Genomic DNA, 19,417 nt, shown 5'->3' on the forward strand with positions numbered 1-19,417 from the left:
TGATTATTTTTAACGCGAGTTTTCATTTTGTATGCCAAGCTTTAGAATATTTTATTGGGTAGAAATTGTAAGTGGGCGGGGCTTCATATGTTGTTGTGGTTAGTGTGGGGGGCTTTATATCAACTGTTGCAGATCATCTGAAGGCGAACAACAGCGACTCCTACTGGATGTATCTCACGGTTGCAGTTACGTAAGGTGGGAAGACGTTCGAGAAGTTCAGTGTAAGTTTTGCGAAGGTTTCGGCGTCCTAAATCGACCTGGCATTGATTTGATAAAGCGGTGCGTGCGAGACTGAAGAGAATTCAACATTTTAAAGGACAACGTTATTCTGCACCCGTTTTTGCTGTTTTGAGAAACCAATAACAAAAGATCGGGGAGTAAGTATGTGGTTTTTTTGTATTATTTTTATTTTGGCTTGCACCGCATTAACTATTAAGTAGTTTAAAAACAGGCGACCAATAAGAATAACTAACACGCTCGGGCAATGCCTGTTACTGTTATTATTATATTCATGAAGGGCTTTTATGGACACGAGATTTGAAACATGTCTATATGAGTAGTGCAGACATATGGCAGGCTCTGAGATTCATTACTAGCTTTGAAAGTGCAATTTCAGATAAGCTTGCAATAATATTTTGTTAAAATCTGTGTTTACACTTTTTTTTTCAAAACAATGAAAACTATATATTTTAATGATTATTAAGCGTCCCCCTACATGCTACAGTACAGTAACCATGGTATTTGAAGTTAAGCTGTGGTCACACAAATAGCAATCAGTCTGCCAGAACTATTTTACTATAGTATTTTCCTGGGTAATTTTCCTTTACAAAAGATGTAATGACAGCAATATGCATATTCTGCAGACATGAAGGTGTGTGTGATTGGAGCTGGGGTCATCGGCCTGTCCACTGCTCAGAGCATCTACCAACACTTCCACGATAGGGTCACCCCTCTCACCATAGAGGTGTATGCGGATGTCTTCACGCCACTCACCACCAGCGACGGGGCAGCCGGACTCTGGCAGCCCTATCTCTACGACAAGGGGAATGTGCGAGAAACGTGAGGGTTTCATTTGTGTGCAATTTCCAAATCTCTGATTTCTCAGTGGCAGTGAAGAGTTGCGCTGAAAATGACAAAGAAAGACATCTTTTTGCTTTTATGTACATTTATTATCCACTGCAAAGGTTTTTGTCCAGTCAAGAGTGCTTTGTGTAAGTGTCTAATAAAGAACAAATAAAAGAGAAACAGATCTTTTCTTTCATTTTCCAGTAAATGGAACAAAGAGACGTTTGACTATCTTCTAAGCTTTCTAAGCTCTCCAGAGTCAGTTAAAATGGGAATCTTTCTTGAGTCTGGCTACAACCTTTGCACCGAGCGTGTACCGGTGAGAACATTGTCATTTTCTTCCTTCAGATGCTTTATCTGTAAAACGGTAACTGAAAGACTTTACTTGTAAAGTTTACTTGCCATGTGCTATTGCTACTTATAGCAATGCCGTTTATTGTACCGTATAACTGAACAAAAGAAGAAGAGGTCAGACTGAAAACAATTTTGGTTGATTTACACTAGTTAAGAAAATACACTTACTGTTATACTGTTTGTTGCACTGACCCATCTACTGTACTGCTACAGAAATTGCTATCTCTGGCACAAGTTGAAAGGCTATACGACTAGGAGATACTCGTGAAATTTAATTAACTTTAAATCACTCTGTTCCCCTCAAACAGGAGCCCTCGTTTAAAGACACAGTGCTGGGTTTTCGACAGCTGACTGAACGTGAACTACAATTGTTTCCTGGATACAGGTACTCACTGGCGTATCTCATAAAGTCAATACTGAATCAGTAGTACAAGAGGCCATATTTTGATTGTAGTTACGGCTGCAGGGTTGTTGGGTTGGGCATGTTGGGTTTTGTTGTTAATAAAATCATTGAATGTTGTCTTTTTGTTAGAAAATATAGCCCCAACATGTAAACAGTCAAATGGACCAGTTATTTGGTGCATTAATACAAATAGTCGTTTTTTCAAACAGAAAACATCCTAACTGTGCCATTACAATACATTTAGACGGTTTCAGCGGCAACAACATAAACAAACGTTCATGTGGCCCAAACTTAACTCCCGGTAGACTTTTGCAAAGAATCAATAACTGCCGAGTTGTTTTAATGAAATTTAATACTAATTTAATACTGTTACTATTAATATCAATTTGATATAATTGTTACATTAAAACCAAACAGACTGGAAGTTAATTTCGGGAATCGGGCCAGGCGCATGTGTCCAATGAACCCTTCTATAGATATACAATACAAAGTAACTTTGAATTTTAAAGCATAATCAAGTCCAATTTTGTTCTCCTGATCCTATCAAAACCATCTTGGTCTATAAAAATCCATATTACACATAGCTTGAATTGAAATGATGTGCCACACATTATAGTTGTTACAGTATTGGAGGTTTGAATGAAAATGGATCAATTAAAATAGAAATTGAATTGTTATTAATGTGGTTGTCACCATCGCCTTTACTTTTTCTTCAAACCCTTCCAGCTATGGGTGGTTTAATACTGCTCTTATGATTGAAGGAAAGACATACCTGCCCTGGCTTATGGACTGGTGAGAGATTGCTGTTATCGAATCGCTAAAATGAACAATTAGAAATATCTACACACGGTTTTTTCTAATAATATTCATTCAATTTCTAAAACTTTGATGTGGTAATATAATTACAGTATCTACAATCTCTTCTGTGTTACTTATTTACGGTATGGCTTTTTAGGTCAGCCAATGATTAACATCTTGTGTCTGTGTTTTCCACAGGTTAAGACAAAGAAACATCAAGTTTTATCAGAGGAACGTTCAATCATTTAAAGAGGTTTGATGCATTTGGTTACAGCTTTGCTGTTGTACGTTTGTGACTGTATACTTGATTTATCTAATGGCCTCCAGTTGGCAGACAGTGGTGCTGATGTCATCATCAACTGCTCTGGTGTTCGGTCGGGTGAACTGCAGCGTGACCCTGATCTCAAGCCTGGCAGAGGTCAAATCATTAAGGTGAGGTTTAGTGGATGAGTCAAAGTAGGATTCATTACAGAATCGTTTGATCTCATGTGTTGTGCTGTCTATACTAACAGGTAGATGCTCCCTGGTTGAAGCACTGGGTCCTTACACATGATTTCTCAGCAGGTGTCTATAATTCGCCTTACATCATACCTGGGTATGTTATATTTACATGTTTGCAAACAGGCCGGTTATTATTTTCCTCCCTCCTTTTTTCAATTTGTTTATTGTAAAATAGTACTGGTGTATTGGTAACTGAGAATATTCTGGTTCTTCTATGACCTCAGATCCTCTGTGTGTCTGCAGGAGCCGTTTAGTCACTGTGGGTGGAGTATTTCAAGTAGGAAACTGGAATCAGCAGAACAGTTCTGTCGATCATAAACAAATTTGGGAAGCAGCCTGCAAGTTTGAGCCCAGTCTACAGGTGTGAACTCGATCGATCTGTTGTTTCACTAAAAGTGTCATGAACTTAACATGATATTTTAAAGTTTCCATTAATATGCTAAATCAGAGGATGGAGCGAATTAAATCTCCTGTTTTCTCTCCAGCTCGCACGGATAGTAGAAGACTGGACTGGTCTCAGGCCTTCACGCAGCAAAGTTAGACTGGAAAGAGAGACCATACAGTCTGGACCAAACTCATTTGAGGTGAGCTCACTGTGACCTCTGCTCTGAAGGTCTGTTAATGGAAGATCATTACTGAGTTATCCTGAATTGATCCTTAAAGACTGATCTATTCACTCACCATATGATTTTATTTAACACAGGTCATCCATAACTACGGACACGGAGGTTTTGGACTGACCATCCATCGCGGATGTGCCGAAGAAGCTGCGCGACTCTTTGGAGGCATCTTGGGACAGAAAGGCTTGCTAGCACACTCTAAATCACGTCTTTAACAGATCTAGACACCAACAATATTTGTCATACTGATTACAGAAGAAAACAGATTTACTGAGTTGTGGAATACATTTGATGTACATGGATGTACAAGGATACCACTGACAATGAAAGATTATCATAATACAGCTGGAATGTCAAGTCTAAACAATAAATAAAGACGTTTTTGCTTTCTTTTTGACGCATAATTTATTTGTTACGGTATCATACACATGTACATCCGGTGCAGTGGCAGGAAATCTGTGCACATAGACACAAAATGCAGCACTAAATCGCAAAGGCAGGCGTACTTCACAACCCCACCTCTCAATACATACCAACCCAAAGGACTGTTCAATAGGTAGAGATACAAATAACCAAATATACAATTGAGTGGGAAAAAAAACCTTGCAATGTTGCGTTTATGTTTATGTTGCGCGTTTAATGCAAGCAATTGTTTTAGACATCTGCCTTAAGGAGGCTCTGGTACTGGAATAGACTGTAATGAAAGAGTTCTTGTATTTAAAATGCAAATTCTGTTATTATTTACTCTCGACGTTCCAAACCTGTTTGATTTTTTGAACACACAAAGGTGAATGTTGTTTTCTATATAATCTGTACATTCAAGATTGTACCTCTTCTAGAGACCTTTGATGTGCGTGCTTAGGGTAGAATTCGAGTTTAAACACCTTACAAGTGAAGCGGTTGACAGCCATCGAAAGGTGCTTTCCAACACTATGTGGTATGAAATGAAGATTTTGATGTCCACTAAATGTCACTGTGTGCCTCATGGTGTCAGTAAAGGCAGAAAAAAAACTATGAATGGCTAGCAATTATCTAGCCTCTATAATGCTCTACTAAATGTTTCTTCAACAAAAGCAATACAACTGGTGCATTGTGTGCTAGTTTTGATAGCAGCATCCAGCCTTTGCGCTATGAATTAAAAGTTGTCATGCACTCCCCAAAGGAATGTTGGGAGTGGAGTGTAAGGCCCTTTTTGAACATAAAGAATAAATAAAACACACAAATCCACACTTTCTACTCATTGTCATTCTGACCCACAAACAAACACACTTTTTTGTGCTTTTTATCTGGGAGAAGTTAAAATCTGTCACTTTTCCTCTTTAATGGATAGTTAACCCAAAAATGAACATTCTTTCATCATTTACTTGACCTCATGTCATTCCAAACCTGTATGATTCTTCTGAAGAACACAAAAGAAGATATTTTGAAGAATGCTGGTAACCAAACAACACTGAACCCCACTGACTTCTGTTGTATGGACATAAAACCATAAAAGATGTTTCTCAAAATATCTTCTTTTGTGTTCCACAGAACAAAGAGTAAGTTTTGAATGACATGAGGGTGATTGAATTGAATGAACTATCCCTTTAAATGCACATTAACATTCTTAGAACCATATGGTTGTTTCAACCTATCTTCTGTTGTACTTCCATGAATATGTATTCCCCTCCATTTCTCTGGCCAAGAGGAGATTCATGAAAGGAAACCTCTTGCCTTTGATAAAGCAACTTTAAAAATCAATGCAGAGCAACTCTTAAAACCACTGAATCAGGTAGGTCTGTTTAGACACACATTGTTTTTGCAAAGTACATTCCCTCCCTACAGTATATCTAAGACCAATTGCTTTTAAAAAACCTGTCTCATCTGTGTCCCTTTAGTCCTGTGATTCAGAGCTGGAATGTGGAATCCCACCAGGGCTGTGGTCTGATGCCCGTCCCATCATCTCCTGACCCCATTCTCTGTGACTGGACTCCTGCAGGCCCCGGCCAGTGGTCTCGATGGGAAGGGCACAGGACGCAATAGCAGCCAACAAACAGCAGCAACAGTAGACGGACAGAGTCAAGTACACCGATGATTCCAGCATCACCTGTAGAAAAGGTGTAGAATTGCTGTATCAATTCCATCGTTGCTTTTTCTAGAATTATATTTTTAGTAAGATATATTGTTAAATATATATTATATATGAAGAGTTTATTTGCAAAAAGTTTGATTGATATTCATTGGAATGCACATAAAAAAACATGATTTTTAACATTTTTAAAACTGAGTTATCTGTTTTTGCAAATGAACTCGTTATATATTGTAATTATATTTTTGGCATGTATTTGGCCTGCATTGCTTATCGCATTCCTTATTTATTATTTATGATGTGCCTAAAAAATTTGAAAAAAAAAACATTGCATGTTGTTCTTGTGCATTTGTTTTTATGTTTGCATTGTGTTATTTGTTTAAAAAAAAAACTTAGCTCTGTATACTGTGATAGGCCATGTGAGACAAATTTTCTTTTTTTGCACTTATGCTTTTTGTTGTCCTTATGTTGTTCCAATTGCTTCCATTGTTTCCCTCATCTGTAAGTCGCTTTGGATAAAAGCGTCTGCTACATGACTAAATGTAAATGTAAATGTTTTCACACCTGTGCAACAAATGGAGTGATGAGAGCTCCAACCCGAGCCATTCCACTGCTGGTACCCAAACCCAGTGCCCTTGTTGCCGTGGGATACACCTGAAGAAAAACACCAAGAGACAGATACTGAGTAACTTCATTATCATCTCATTTAACAATGTCTATCCTTATCACACTGTAGAAATGTACTTTGAACTGTTATGTAAGCTGAGTGGTTAGTAAATGACATGACCTACTACAGTAAAGATCTATTATTGTACTATATGCATCATAATTCCACTCACCATGGGGTGGTTTATTAGACTTTAAAGGTCAATTAAATAACACAGACAACGTTTTTTGTACTGTAATGTAAACTGTTCAACCCATGTACAATAAAATAGCTGGCAACCTGCAGACGCTGGATAATATTCAACTTTATTACCCTTCATCTGCAGATAAACTCTATTCAGGGTTTATAAAGAAACAAGCAGATGACAGTGCCCTGTGTTATTGCAGGTGAGTTGCTGAAATGGCTGCCAAGTGGTGGAAATGAGCCAAGAACTAGATCGTTCCCAAGGTCAAACTCCCTCTCCACCACAGCTGTTGCCTTGAGCTAAACAACACTACACTGACAGTCTACAAGTAGATTCTCCTTATAATTTATCAGCCAAGAATGACAATTTTGGTTTTGACTTGAATTAATGTGCCTATTTTTCTATTACACACTGTTTCACAGTGACCAAAGAAGGATAGATTTTCCCTTGAGAACTCATTTCTCAGAAAATTGCTTCTTACTTTAATAGAATTGTTCCTGGCTGCCACTGAACCCATCTGCTATCTCACAGCGCTTGCAGGACTCCATAAAAAACTTGAAAACGTTTTAATAAACTTGTTTGAATTAAAAGGAGTTCTCACCTCTGGTGTGTACACATACGCAGCTTGGAAACCCCCAGCAATAAAGGCTCTTGCAATGAATATCAAAACTGTCAAAGCAGTTCTGTAACATAAGCAAAACAGTTAAGCCATATGGCATAAAGTCTCATTAAAAATACTGTATAAGAAAAAAGGCTTCATTAAGTTTCAAAAGTTATAGTTTGACCTTAAGGTGATCGTTCACCCAAAAATGGAAATTCTGTCATCATTTACTCACAAGAGTAAGAACACAAAAGAAGATATTTTGAAGAAAGTCGGTAACCGAACAGCACTGGCCCCCATTCACTTCCATTGTATGGACACAAAACCAATGCAAGCGAATGGCTGCCAGTTAACAACATTCTTCAAAATACCTTCTTTTGTGTTCTACGGAAGAAAGAAAGTCATCCAGGTGAGTAAATGATGACAGAATTTTTCTTTTGGGTTGAACTATCACTAATGATTCCAAAAGATTTTTTCTGCCTATAGTTTTAACATTTAAAAAGACTTATCTATATTGAATTTGCTTTCTCACCTTCCCACACATCCATAGAGTGGCACAATGCAGAGGGAGAAGACGAAGAAACACAGTGCCATAGTCTTCCTCCTTCCCAACCGATCGATCGCCCACAGGGTCACTAGCAGACCTGCAAAGCATCAGTCAATACTGGATGTTAGACCTACAGTATCACAATTTGAAACACTTAGGCTATATCCTGTACTCCCTGCCTTTAATGTACTGTATTTAAAATGATTTGCTCGATACAATTCAAGCGTGTACCTGGAAACTCGGAGAGCGTGGTCCACAGAAGATCTTTGTAATCATCTGAATTCAGATACTTGCACTCCAAACTGCAACTTGGATCCGTTTTGCTGCCTTTCGCCTCTAGGGGAAGACACAGGACAAAATGTAAAAAAAAATCTGCCCCACTTATCCTTAACACAGACTATTTCTGCAGTAAGAAGTATCCATAGCCTACTGTATAAGGTATGCATTTATTTTGCATACATGAAATGGCTTAATGGTTTGACCGAATTTGATAAAAGTTTGGTATACTACACAGTACACTACACACATATTCTACAGCTCATCCTGACCTATATAATTCCTAGTGTGAACCAAAAGCAATGTCACAATTCTTATATCATTATTTAATATTAATTATAAAATGTTTATGATCAAATTTACTGATATAGCATTTTCCAATATTTTTTTAAATACTAGCCATACTATAGATTTTTAATCACATAGTAGCTTTCACTCACGACCACAGGCCCCTCCCTCCTGGAAAAGCCCAGTGGTCAGCAAAACCACACCATAATAAGAGAACGCATTAGAGAACCTGCAACAGAACATATGACAGTGATGCAAAAATAAATTTAGTACCACAAACAGAAAAGGAAAGTAGTAAATCTCGCCATTTAAGACTGGAAAACAAAACATTAAGAAGCAGAGATCAATTTTAAGAATGAAAACAACCAAAGTCCCCTCATACCATATGAACCATAGCAGAACAGTGGTCCAGCGGATGTGTGGAGAGAAAAGATCCTGAATCTTCCCCCTGTCCTCCTATGAAAGAAAACAATAACATCCCCAAACAGGAGATGTCTGATAAGAAATAACAATACTTATGATATGAGGGGTGGTTAAAGGGTTAACAGTTTCCTTTACAATATTAACAATAACTGGTGTAGATGTTAGTAGGCAGTAATTTACCTGTCTGGCCACAATGAGTTTTCCCAGTGGCATGGGAACCTTGTTTTCTGCAGCAATGCGTTTAAGTGTGCTCAAAGCCTTCTCCTGATTCCCTGTCAGGACGTCGTAACGTGCACTTTCTGGCAGCCACTGTTTTACAAAACATGTTGTATACACAGTGGTTCCTCAATATATTATTCACATACATACGCCCAAATTAACTAAGCAACTGAGAATTCATACTTACAAAGGAAAGAATAGCAAAAATAAAAAGTGGAATTGTGGAGAGGGCCAGCAGCCAGCGCCAGCCCAATGTTGGCATCACCAAAATGGCAAGCAGCACTTCAAATACTGTTCCCAGGGCCCAGAATATCTAAACACAAAAATAAAATAAAAACGTAAAAAAAACACAAACAATTCATATCTGATACAAGGTAATGGGGGTGTAGGTGAGTGAGACTTTGTTACCTCTATCAACAAAATGCAAGTGGCCCTGGACCGCATGGGGAGAAACTCAGCATACAATGTCACTCTTAGTGAAGAAGCCAAACGTTTTTGTAAGTTTCTGAGTATTCAGTGATATTGCATGAAATTCTTACTAATCAATTGTTTGTCACACTTACGATTGTGGAGCGCCTCCAATACCGAAGCCCACCAGAGCTCTGAGGAACAGAATCCATCCGTATAAAGGCGCGAATGCACTGAGGAGGCCGTAAAACAGGGTCCAGAATACACTCATCTTCAAACCCTACCATACACACAGATCCATTATTTCCTAGTGGTTCAAACTGGTATTATAAATAACTTTTGTGCAGTTATACAGCTAAATGTAATATTTAAACATACTGTTTTTCTGCCATATTTATCAGATATGTTTCCCCATAATGAAGAGCTGATCATCATTCCAATAAATACTGCCTGTTTTGGAAAGACACAGAAAACGATAGAAATACAGTTACAGCACCCAGTTTTCTCAAACAGAGTAAGTTGGAATCATTATTGAGAAAAGTGGAAGTACCGAGGTTAGCAGTGCCACTTGCCAGGTGGGTAGTGCCCACTCACAGTGCAGCTGAGGGGCCAGTATACTGAGGATCATCATCTCCATGGCATCTGCCATCTGCACACAATCAACACCACATTGTGGAAACAAATACAGCAATACCAAAATATACCAAAATAACCTTCTCTACCTGACTAAACAGAATCCCAATGGCACAGATGTCTAAAAGATGAGCTGAAAGTTATAAAACTATACTGGATACAAATCAAAATGTGTTGTGAGGGTACAACAATTATTTACTGTTTTTACCCATGAAAGTCCGGTAAGGATGGATAGCTTCCACTGAAATGTCCCGAAGCCAATGGCTTCCACTGCATCCTCCACCATAAAGGTATCTGTTGAGAAACAGTCAAATAAACAGAGTAGTAAAATGTTTGATTTATTCAAATTTTTGATTAAAAAACGTTTTAAATCATGGTTGTAATAAAAATGCATTAAAACAAGTAGTGGGTAAAAAAAAGAGTGCAGTTGGTGATCAATAATGAACTTTGTGTGAGATTGTTTCATGTTTCTTTTTATTAAATGCAAAGGTAATTTGATCAACATAATAATTGAAAGTGTATATTAAAACATGGTTAATGTTAGGTATATTCATTTTTTACTTACTGACAGTATGCAAAACCTTATGATCTATGTAATCCCGGCATGATTTGAGAATTTACAAAAAAGTATTTTTGTGTGTTCATTAAAAGAAATTAAATCTTTCGTACACAGAAGCTATCGTGATATAAATATCACAAAAGGGAATCCAATCATACCATCGGTGGGATTAGCGAACTCCCGGGGAACTGGAGCACCATCAGCCAGGGAAACTGACTCCATGTCCGTCCGCCCTCCCTCCACCTGGAGAACCTCATCCCTGCCACCGTACTCCTCCTCTGAACGAGTGCTTTCACCTGTACGCCGAAATTTCACCACTCTGCCAAAGCCAAACAGACAATCAGATGATCCATCTGGTACTCATAATAAGACATTTTTGGAGTGCAAACAAGAATTATTTGGATTACTTGGTATTTTTATACAACATCATTAATATCAGTCACCATCATCAGAAAACATAAAACTGTACAGAAAATTCATCTGTACATGGAATACAACAATGTGCAAGACTGAATGATGCATGTAACAAGAAGCTGTTGCCAAGGTGATGAGAGAGTTTCCTATCCGTGCAGGTTCTGTGTTCTGGAAAGAAAACACCAGTGAGAGGGAAATAGAATTGTCTGCAGATTAGACACAATGTGCAAAGAGACAGTGGAGTAATGTTTGAAAGTGTTTCATGGGGTGACTGAACGACATGCGCTTTCTTAATGCATAAAAAACATTATTTAATGTCAATGATCATTATGGCATATCACTGAACATCTTCACAGCTATGAAGACAGATTGGATCCAGGAGGAGTAAATAAGAGGAGAACGTAGATATCCCATGGTTTAATTACTGTAATTGTCACGCTCACACAGCATTACCACAGGCGATAATGCCTTCATGTGCAGACAGGCAGTGTAATTAAACAGAAGCCTTCATCTAACCTCCTCCGGCACAGAAGAGGTGAAATGACTCAGGCATGTTTCTCTGAGAGCAAACAAATAACACAAACCCAAATACTCAGAAACAGTTATAAAAAATGAACAAATACTGGCTGCAAATCTATGATGATGGTAAAATAAAGGGTGCTTGTGAAACAGTAAGAACACTGTTTTATCTCCATCAAATATGGAAAAGACCTGGTTCCAGTTGCAAGAAACCAACCCTTAGTGACAATACTTTTACAATTAGAATTAAGGGTTTTCTTAAGGGTGTCTTGCAACTGGACCCTGACCTATAGCTGATACGTCCACTATGTCACAGTAAATGAGCACTGCCATCATGATTTCTGCACGCGGTCAGATGGCAACTGGGACGAATGGCAAGAATCAGCAGTACAGGAATAACATAAGCAGGCCTTTTATTCAAAATTCTTACATCAGTGGAAAGAGCTTTAGCATAGCATTGGTGGTCATATACAAGCCATAATGCATGTAGAGTGTGACGCTGGCAACACCAAAGTCATGGGTTCGAATCCCGGGCATCCCACTATAGTTGAACAAATGTATAGGACTGCATGTCTGCTTTGCATAAAATCATCTTGTGATCAAAATATCCCCATGTCTAGCACCCAAGAAGTCACCCTGGTTTAAACATAAAGCATTAAATCCAGTGGTTAGAAACATGAAACAAGGGTTTTATGGTCGTGGTTGAACAATTCCCAACTAATTTTTTTACATTTGCTATGGGCCAGTTCAATTGAGTTATGTGGTGTTGCGTATACCATTAAATGAATGGAGGATATTCAAAGTCATCTTGGCAGGAATTGTGATCTATGAGCAGAATTAATGTCTGCGCCTCCACAAAAACACATACACAAATAAACACCGCGGTGTTATTCAATAGATGGCGTCATCTACAATGCAGTGAACTGCTGTTTTGTTCAACATTACTGTTTTAACTGAACTAAGCTGTTAGGTTAATCTACCTGAGCTGTTTACCAAGCACAGCATCTATACAAATCCACAAAGCCTGGCCGCGCGTATTCTCGTTTTACCTCAAACAAATCCCTAATGCAAGCACAGACATTCAAAATAATAGTGAGAGAACATTTTAACCCCCACGGTTCTGACGATCTTTAGAAATCTGCAATAAAGGAAAGGCAGACGAGTGTTTGCACAAAGGCTCGGTTAAAATAAAAAGATACATGCACACTCACGGGAGCTGTCTTAACTGAAACAAATCATCGTCCATTATCGCTCTGTTCGTCGTGCTCCCCGTGTCTTTGTTTCATTGCCGTTACATTGCTGTCGGGTCGAGCGTAGATTTCAGCACCACGGGCGTGAGGACAGCGGAGAGCTCAGACAGGGGCGGTGTTGTGCTGCCATGATTTCTGCTTCTGTCTGGTCGGTGGGTTGGTAGGTCGGTCGTGCTGGATCACTGCAAGAACGCCTATGTAATACTAAAACACTGGGAGGGAACTATATTATAGATACAGGTGATTTTTGAGATGTGAAACTACCAAAAGAATAGATGAATGTTCTTTTTTTTGTCTCTTCGTTTTCCATAATTCATTTATTTTATTCATAGGTTTTAGAGAAATGGAAATAAAGATTTCAGACATATGATTCAAAGTGCTGCAGAGTACTCTGCGTATAAATTAAGCTAAGATTACTTTGTATACAGTCCGTCATTGTAACCAATAGGAGCATTGCAGTTTGTTGATATTTCAGTAAAAAACCCAAAACCCACAAAAATAAAATGTTGCAGCTAGTGTGAAGTAAAATTGGACTATCTGATTTGTTTTCAACATTAGTGTATAGGTCTGCACTGCATTAGCATCATGTTTTTATCCTACAAAAATCTGAAAATAATGAAACAAACTGAAAATACTGTCGTTTTACCAATATTGACTACTACATGTTGATTTAAGCCTATAATTCAGAAACTCAGTAGACATTGCACACGTCTCTGATCTACCAAAAGCAAACACACAAAACAAAGCCGGCCTATTGAATCAAACCTTGTACTGTTCTACTCTCTATAGTCAACAAAACCGATGTTTTAGATCATTTCCAACCAAGAATTTCTTCTTTTTTTCTTCAATTTTTTTTTAAAAAGGTTTACCATTTTGAAAATGTTTTCAAGCTATATTTCACTGTTAACATAATTGTAAGAGTAAACATGTAACATTGCAAGTATTTGAAAATGGTACCCTTTTCTTTTGTGTATTATTTTTTATTGCTGTATTGTACTCTGGTTTATATTGTTATTTTCTTGTTTTACTTTCAAATGAGCGTTTCTCAATGAATCCTGAAAAGCTTATAAATAAAGTTTTTTTCAAGCCTTTCAAAACTTCCTCATACGTCACGCACGCTCGTCCTACTCCGAGCAAAGTCCGCTAGACAACAATGCGCAATGTTTTGTTCCGCACACCCAGGCGTTTTGAAATATGCCTTGGTGTAAACAGGGAGCTACAGACAAGCTTGTCCGAGAGTTTTTGCGCACTGGATCCGCTGCAAGGTGCGAGTTTGAGTAGTTTAATTTGACTTGATATCAGAATTGTGCAGCTGTGTAGCTCATCTGGGTGTAGGTAAAGGGCGAGATGTGATTGGCGAGGTGTTGCACTGAAGGCCAGCAGATACTCGGTTTAGTAACAGATCAGTGGTGGGTCAGTCTGTGCGTGTACTTAACTAACCATCATAAATGGGTGAATATGTATTTTATTGGGATATTCTTTATGCTTTAGCAGTGAACAACCCACGAGGAGACTTGGCTGAATGAACGCCGTGTTCTGCTGGTTCATAACAACTTGATCGCCAACAGTTGCTCAGTAAAAGTCTTCCGTCTGATTTACAGTCATGTGTTATTAAAACGTGTGTTGAATGTAATTGTGGCTGTTTTGTCTGAGAGCCAAGGTTAGTTATATAACACAGCTGTCAAAGTCAGTGCTGATCTCCTGTCTGCCACAGGTGTCCCTTCTGTTATAAACCAAATAAGTGTCTCTGCTTGTTATATTTCTGCATGAACTTGATGCTCTTAAATTTATTTCTATATGGTTGCCTGGGGTGTTTAACAATGGCAGCAAGGTGTGGATTCATATTTGACTCACATTATGCATCCCATTGTTTCAGGAACAAGATGATGAAAAACTGGGGTATGATTGGTGGGATAGCTGCTGCCATGGCAGCTGGAGTATACGTATTATGGGGTCCAATTTCAGATAGGAAGAAAAAGAGAAAAGGTCAGTAATATAATATTGCACAGCACCCACAAAGCTAAGCTTTTATATTGTTATACTATTTGGCCTTAGTTTACATGTGAAGCTATATCTTGCTCACCTGCATGACTACTGTTTGTCTTTAAACATAAGCATGCCAATTAAAAATATAATTTCTCTCACAGGTATGGTTCCTGGTCTGCTTAATCTGGGGAACACATGCTTTATGAACTCACTTCTTCAGGGCCTGGCAGCATGTCCTTCCTTCATCAGATGGCTTGAAGATTTTACGAATGAAAGCAGCGCACAGCCAGAGAAAACTGAAAGAGACACTCAGCTCTCCAGATCTCTAATGCAGTTACTTAAAGGTTGCCCCCATTTTACTAATAAAACACACACAGACTTACATTTTCAAAGGATGTAAGAACACTAACAGATTGTTTTGTAAATTTTTCCTCTAATCCACAGCGCTGTCGAGCCATGATCAAGGGGAAGATGATGTATTAGATGCAAGTTGCCTTTTAGAAGCTCTCAGACTTTACAGATGGCATATCAGCTCCTTTGAAGAACAGGTAGATTATGTTCAGTGTCAAAAGTCAACCTTCAGACTTTTTAAAGCATTACTATGTGCTAACGTTGTAAACTACGGATTGGAATTCAAAAAGCATCTTTTTTGTCCTCAGGATGCTCATGAGCTCTTCCATGTCCTCACATCCTCATTAGAAGAGGAGCTGGAACACCAACCCAGAGTTGCTCACCTGTTTGATATGCAAACATTGGAGGTAAACAGGAGCATTCATCATAGAAGTCCATTCTTAAAGTGATACTTCACCCAAAAATGAAAATTCTGTCATCATTTACTCACCTTTGACTTGTTCCAAATTTGTATACATTTCTTTATTCTGATGAACACAGATAAATATATTTGGAATAATGCGTATAACCAAACAGATCTCAACACCCATTGACTACCATAGTAGGAAAAATTACTTAATACTTTTTTTTGTTCTGTTGAACACAAAAGAAGACATTTTGAAGAATGTAGGACAGCAAACAGTTCTGGGGCACTTTTGACCACCATTGTTTTTTTCCTACTATGGTAGTCAATTGGTGTTGAGATCTGTTTGGTTACAAGCATTATTTCAAATATCTTTCTCTGTGTTCATCAGAACAAAAATTTATACACATTTTGGAACAACTCGAAGTTGAGTAAATGATGACAGAATTTTCATTTTTGGGTGAAGTATCACTTTAAGATGCCTGAGACATGCTCAATGCAATAACAAAAAAAAAAACAGAATGTGAAGCTCTCAACTACTTCGCCTAAGTTTCATTAACTTTTACTTATAAACCTCTTCATGCTTTCAGAAGTCTGTCGAGTCCAAAGAAAAAAACATAAGCTGCAGAAGTGGAGGTAAATTAATACATTTTCATGTTCAAATATTTTTAAATATTTGTTTTGCTTGGTAGGAACAGGCCTTAATTTTGTTATTCCTCCCCAGGCCCAATGCATCCTATTCCAAGTTTATGGAGGACTCGGCACCCTTTTCATGGCCGATTAACAAGTTATATGGCTTGCAAGCGGTGTGAGCAGCAGGTGATCTTTCTTACATTTTCCATATATTTAAAATGAACCTTTATAGATGTAAATAAACATTTGCTTTGTTAGCTAGATGTGAATAATGATGCAAAATAAAAATGGTCCTTCATTAGTCACATCATCAATGCGTAATTTCTATATTTCAGAGTCCTGTGCATTATGATTCTTTCGACAGCTTGTCTCTTTCTATTCCTTCAAGTCAGTGGGTAAGCAAAAATGTGCACAATTTATTGCACAATAATATGTGTTGATCAGCTTCCTTAAACAGGTTGTGATCACTTCATTAAAATATAATACCTGCAGCCTTAAAGACTAAGAAATGTGTGTACATTTTTTCTCTAGTATTTTGTATTTCATTCTTTTAGGGCCGACCAGTTACGCTGGATCAGTGTCTTCAGCATTTCATCTCTTCTGAAACTATTAAAGAGGTGGAGTGTGAAAATTGTACCAAGGTAAGGTTTTGCAGTACAGTGTTTAGTGCTGGTAAAATGACCTCATCATGCATTTGTCGGGAATTACAGATCTGCTCATTTCTCATCGTCTCGTAGCAGCATGCTGGAGAAGTTATGAACGGTCAAGTTTTTGAGAGTCAGAGGACGGCGTTTGTTAAGCAGTTAAAACTTGGGAAGGTAGATTACATTTACTTATTACTAGCAGATGTCCAGATACATTTGGCCTTTTAGCCTAGCATTTTATACCTTCTGGTGTTTGTGTGTTTATTTTTGGGTTTAGTTGCCTCAGTGCCTCTGCATTCATCTGCAAAGGCTAACCTGGTCTAAAGAAGGCACTCCCATGAAGAAACACGAACATGTCCAATTCACAGAGTATTTGTCTATGGATCGATACAAGCACTGTACTGCAGGCCAGAAGCAGCAGAGGAACAACAGAACAAACAAAATTCCTGCTAAAGCTGTTGGGGACTCAAAAGACAAAACTGTTGCCAATGGTGTTGGTAAAACATACTGTCAACTCTTTTGCAAACTCGTCTGTAAAATATACTTGCAGTACAATCTCTTACAATTCCAGGACCTTAGCGAACGTCTATTTTAATCCCATTTTCATTACAGATCCTGAACACTGTAACAACAACAAGTCAATGTCCAATGGAACCATTCCTTCGGTCTTTCTACACTCACCAGTACTGAAGTCACAGCTCAACCTCACTTTTGACTACAGGTATATGCATATTTGTTGTTTCGATTGGCTCTATAGACTGAAGCAAGCATTTTCCATTTTAACAACAAATTTCTTTCTCGACTAGCGCTTCGGAGTATCTTTTCCGGTTAACAGCCGTTCTGGTTCACCACGGTGATATGCGCTCTGGACATTTTATCACTTACCGCCGCTGCCCTGCCTCCCCCCGTGGAACTTCTCCATTTAACTCCCAGTGGCTTTGGGTGTCGGATGATTCTGTGAGGAAAGCGACCCTGCAGGAGGTGCTTTCCTCCAGCGCATATCTGCTGTTTTACGAAGGAGTGCAACGGCCTGGCCTGAAGGTGGAGAAGTAGCATGTTTTTTTGAGTTAGTTCTAAGTTATCCTACAATAGCCTCGTATGCCTACTCCTCTCCATTCCAGGACATACTACTCCGGCCAAGTCCAATCATGCGTCCGTGCAGTGCATGCAGTTTGGTGTGCATTTCTGGGCATGTTGTTTCTGATCTCTCTAAGGGAAGAAAGAGAGAGGAGGAGGAGGGTTTGGGATTTCAAGGTTGGATTTTCATGGCACCTTTGTCCTGCTCAGTGTCTATGGAGTTTGTTTCCGTTAGAAAACTGCCGTTGCTTCGTGTAGCAGGTGTATTGTACAACATCGTAGTCTGAGCATAGGAATAATGCCGCACAGGATTTCTAGCTACCACTGGTGTGGGAATCGCACAGAGGTTTAATCCTGTATTTTTGTTAGCAAAAAGTAGCAAATTGTCTCAGGTTTGTTGCTTTGCATGTTGTTTGTTTTGGAATTACTCATTGTTATTCATTTGTTTACAGATTTCCCTCAGCAGTCATGACATGTAAGAGTTTTCTAAACTTGTAAAATTACATATTCATAAACTAGGAGAACACACAATATTATTGGATGTTTCCTTTTCAAACGTTGTGTCTGTTTATTCCTCATAAATCTTGCTATAGTTATGTTTGACCTATCCCATGTGGTTTATCTTCAGTGAATATGTGAACAGAAACCTTGCAGGAATGTGATACAACTGTTACTTTAAGCTTTCTGGTCATGAGACAGTCACCTTGCATTAATCTGAAGATTATCTGATTTTCTGCTGGCACTTTAGTTGTTATTCCATAAAATATATATATGTTAACTCTACATGATGCTTTTTGCACACAGTATATTTTTAAGAAAGTTATGTGTAAGATTGTATGAATGTTTTTCATGTGTAAATCAAAGTAAATAAAATCTGCAACAATGTTATTCTCTCTGCTCTTTACCATCTCACATGGTTTTCCAAACCACTGGACCATCTTCAGTTTATTTACTTTTTTCTTCACCATGACATGTTGGAAAAAATGCAATGTACAACACAAATTTAATTGATCGCTTTAATAATATTTTTTTAAATAATAATATTTTATATAAGAAAGTCAAACGCATTCGGAAAGATGCTGAATAAATGACAACCATCTCGTTGTGTGAACTATTCCTTTAACGGTCCGCCCCTTTAGGAGACAGCACGTGTACTTTAGGGCGCGGCCAAGGAGACGTTAACCAATAGATCTGCGCCCGTCCTGTGACGTACCTTTCAGACCAGCCACGCCGCGTTCCCCCCACCACATTCACTAGCTGTGTCCCAATTCGGGTACTACAATTTTCCTAGGTCGAGGACATAAAACGAGGACTTGTTTTTCAAAGCACGCAACCTGAAAAGTCTAAGAACCGAACTGACGGTCTAGCCTCGCGGAGGATTTCCTAATTGCGTCACCTGCTGCTCATGTTGCGTGGCGACAGCAGCAGGACAGCAGTGACGTTTCTGACTTTTTTAAACAAATACGGAGCCAGAAAAGTTTTATTTTAGAGAATATGACACGTTTATGTAGATTAAAACAGCCCAA

At 38.5% G+C, this 19,417-nt stretch overlaps 3 protein-coding genes across 11 annotated transcripts; 2 read left to right on the forward strand and 1 right to left on the reverse strand.

Moving 5' to 3' along the window:
* Window positions 1–177: 177 nt before the first annotated feature.
* Window positions 178–4,131, forward strand: LOC130564729 (D-amino-acid oxidase-like). Of its 2 annotated transcripts, XM_057351083.1 has the most exons (11): window positions 178–377; window positions 864–1,059; window positions 1,270–1,384; window positions 1,728–1,804; window positions 2,549–2,614; window positions 2,819–2,873; window positions 2,948–3,052; window positions 3,133–3,215; window positions 3,365–3,482; window positions 3,607–3,705; window positions 3,825–4,131. In XM_057351083.1, exons 2-11 carry the CDS (start codon window positions 866–868, stop codon window positions 3,954–3,956), a joined length of 1,044 nt encoding a protein of 347 aa, XP_057207066.1. In that variant the 5' UTR covers window positions 178–377; window positions 864–865; the 3' UTR covers window positions 3,957–4,131. The 2 variants fall into 2 exon arrangements, with proteins under 2 accessions (XP_057207066.1, XP_057207073.1); XM_057351090.1 differs by lacking the exon at window positions 2,549–2,614.
* Window positions 4,121–12,948, reverse strand: svopa (SV2 related protein a). The gene is made up of 16 exons (XM_057350999.1): window positions 12,759–12,948; window positions 10,773–10,933; window positions 10,264–10,349; window positions 9,973–10,071; window positions 9,801–9,872; window positions 9,578–9,702; window positions 9,423–9,486; window positions 9,202–9,327; window positions 8,976–9,104; window positions 8,755–8,828; window positions 8,525–8,601; window positions 8,040–8,144; window positions 7,794–7,905; window positions 7,262–7,343; window positions 6,374–6,463; window positions 4,121–5,827 (listed from the first exon to the last, which is right to left on the reverse strand). Exons 1-16 carry the CDS (start codon window positions 12,791–12,793, stop codon window positions 5,615–5,617), a joined length of 1,650 nt encoding a protein of 549 aa, XP_057206982.1. The 5' UTR covers window positions 12,794–12,948; the 3' UTR covers window positions 4,121–5,614.
* usp30 (ubiquitin specific peptidase 30) lies at window positions 12,933–18,766 on the forward strand. 8 transcript variants are annotated; one of them, XM_057351061.1, is made up of 14 exons: window positions 13,946–14,210; window positions 14,289–14,372; window positions 14,674–14,783; window positions 14,945–15,127; window positions 15,228–15,331; window positions 15,443–15,541; window positions 16,128–16,173; window positions 16,262–16,356; window positions 16,506–16,565; window positions 16,725–16,811; window positions 16,908–16,988; window positions 17,092–17,311; window positions 17,427–17,535; window positions 17,621–18,766. In XM_057351061.1, the coding sequence occupies exons 3-14, from the start codon at window positions 14,681–14,683 to the stop codon at window positions 17,865–17,867; spliced, it is 1,434 nt and encodes a 477-aa protein (XP_057207044.1). In that variant the 5' UTR covers window positions 13,946–14,210; window positions 14,289–14,372; window positions 14,674–14,680; the 3' UTR covers window positions 17,868–18,766. The 8 variants fall into 8 exon arrangements, with proteins under 8 accessions (XP_057207052.1, XP_057206995.1, XP_057207012.1 ...); XM_057351045.1 differs by having other exon boundaries at window positions 13,946–14,206; XM_057351051.1 differs by having other exon boundaries at window positions 13,946–14,206; window positions 14,292–14,372.
* Window positions 18,767–19,417: the final 651 nt, after the last annotated feature.

The sequence above is a fragment of the Triplophysa rosa genome, linkage group LG2 (assembly GCF_024868665.1).
Source record: "Triplophysa rosa linkage group LG2, Trosa_1v2, whole genome shotgun sequence".
In the NCBI taxonomy this organism is placed as follows: domain Eukaryota; kingdom Metazoa; phylum Chordata; class Actinopteri; order Cypriniformes; family Nemacheilidae; genus Triplophysa; species Triplophysa rosa.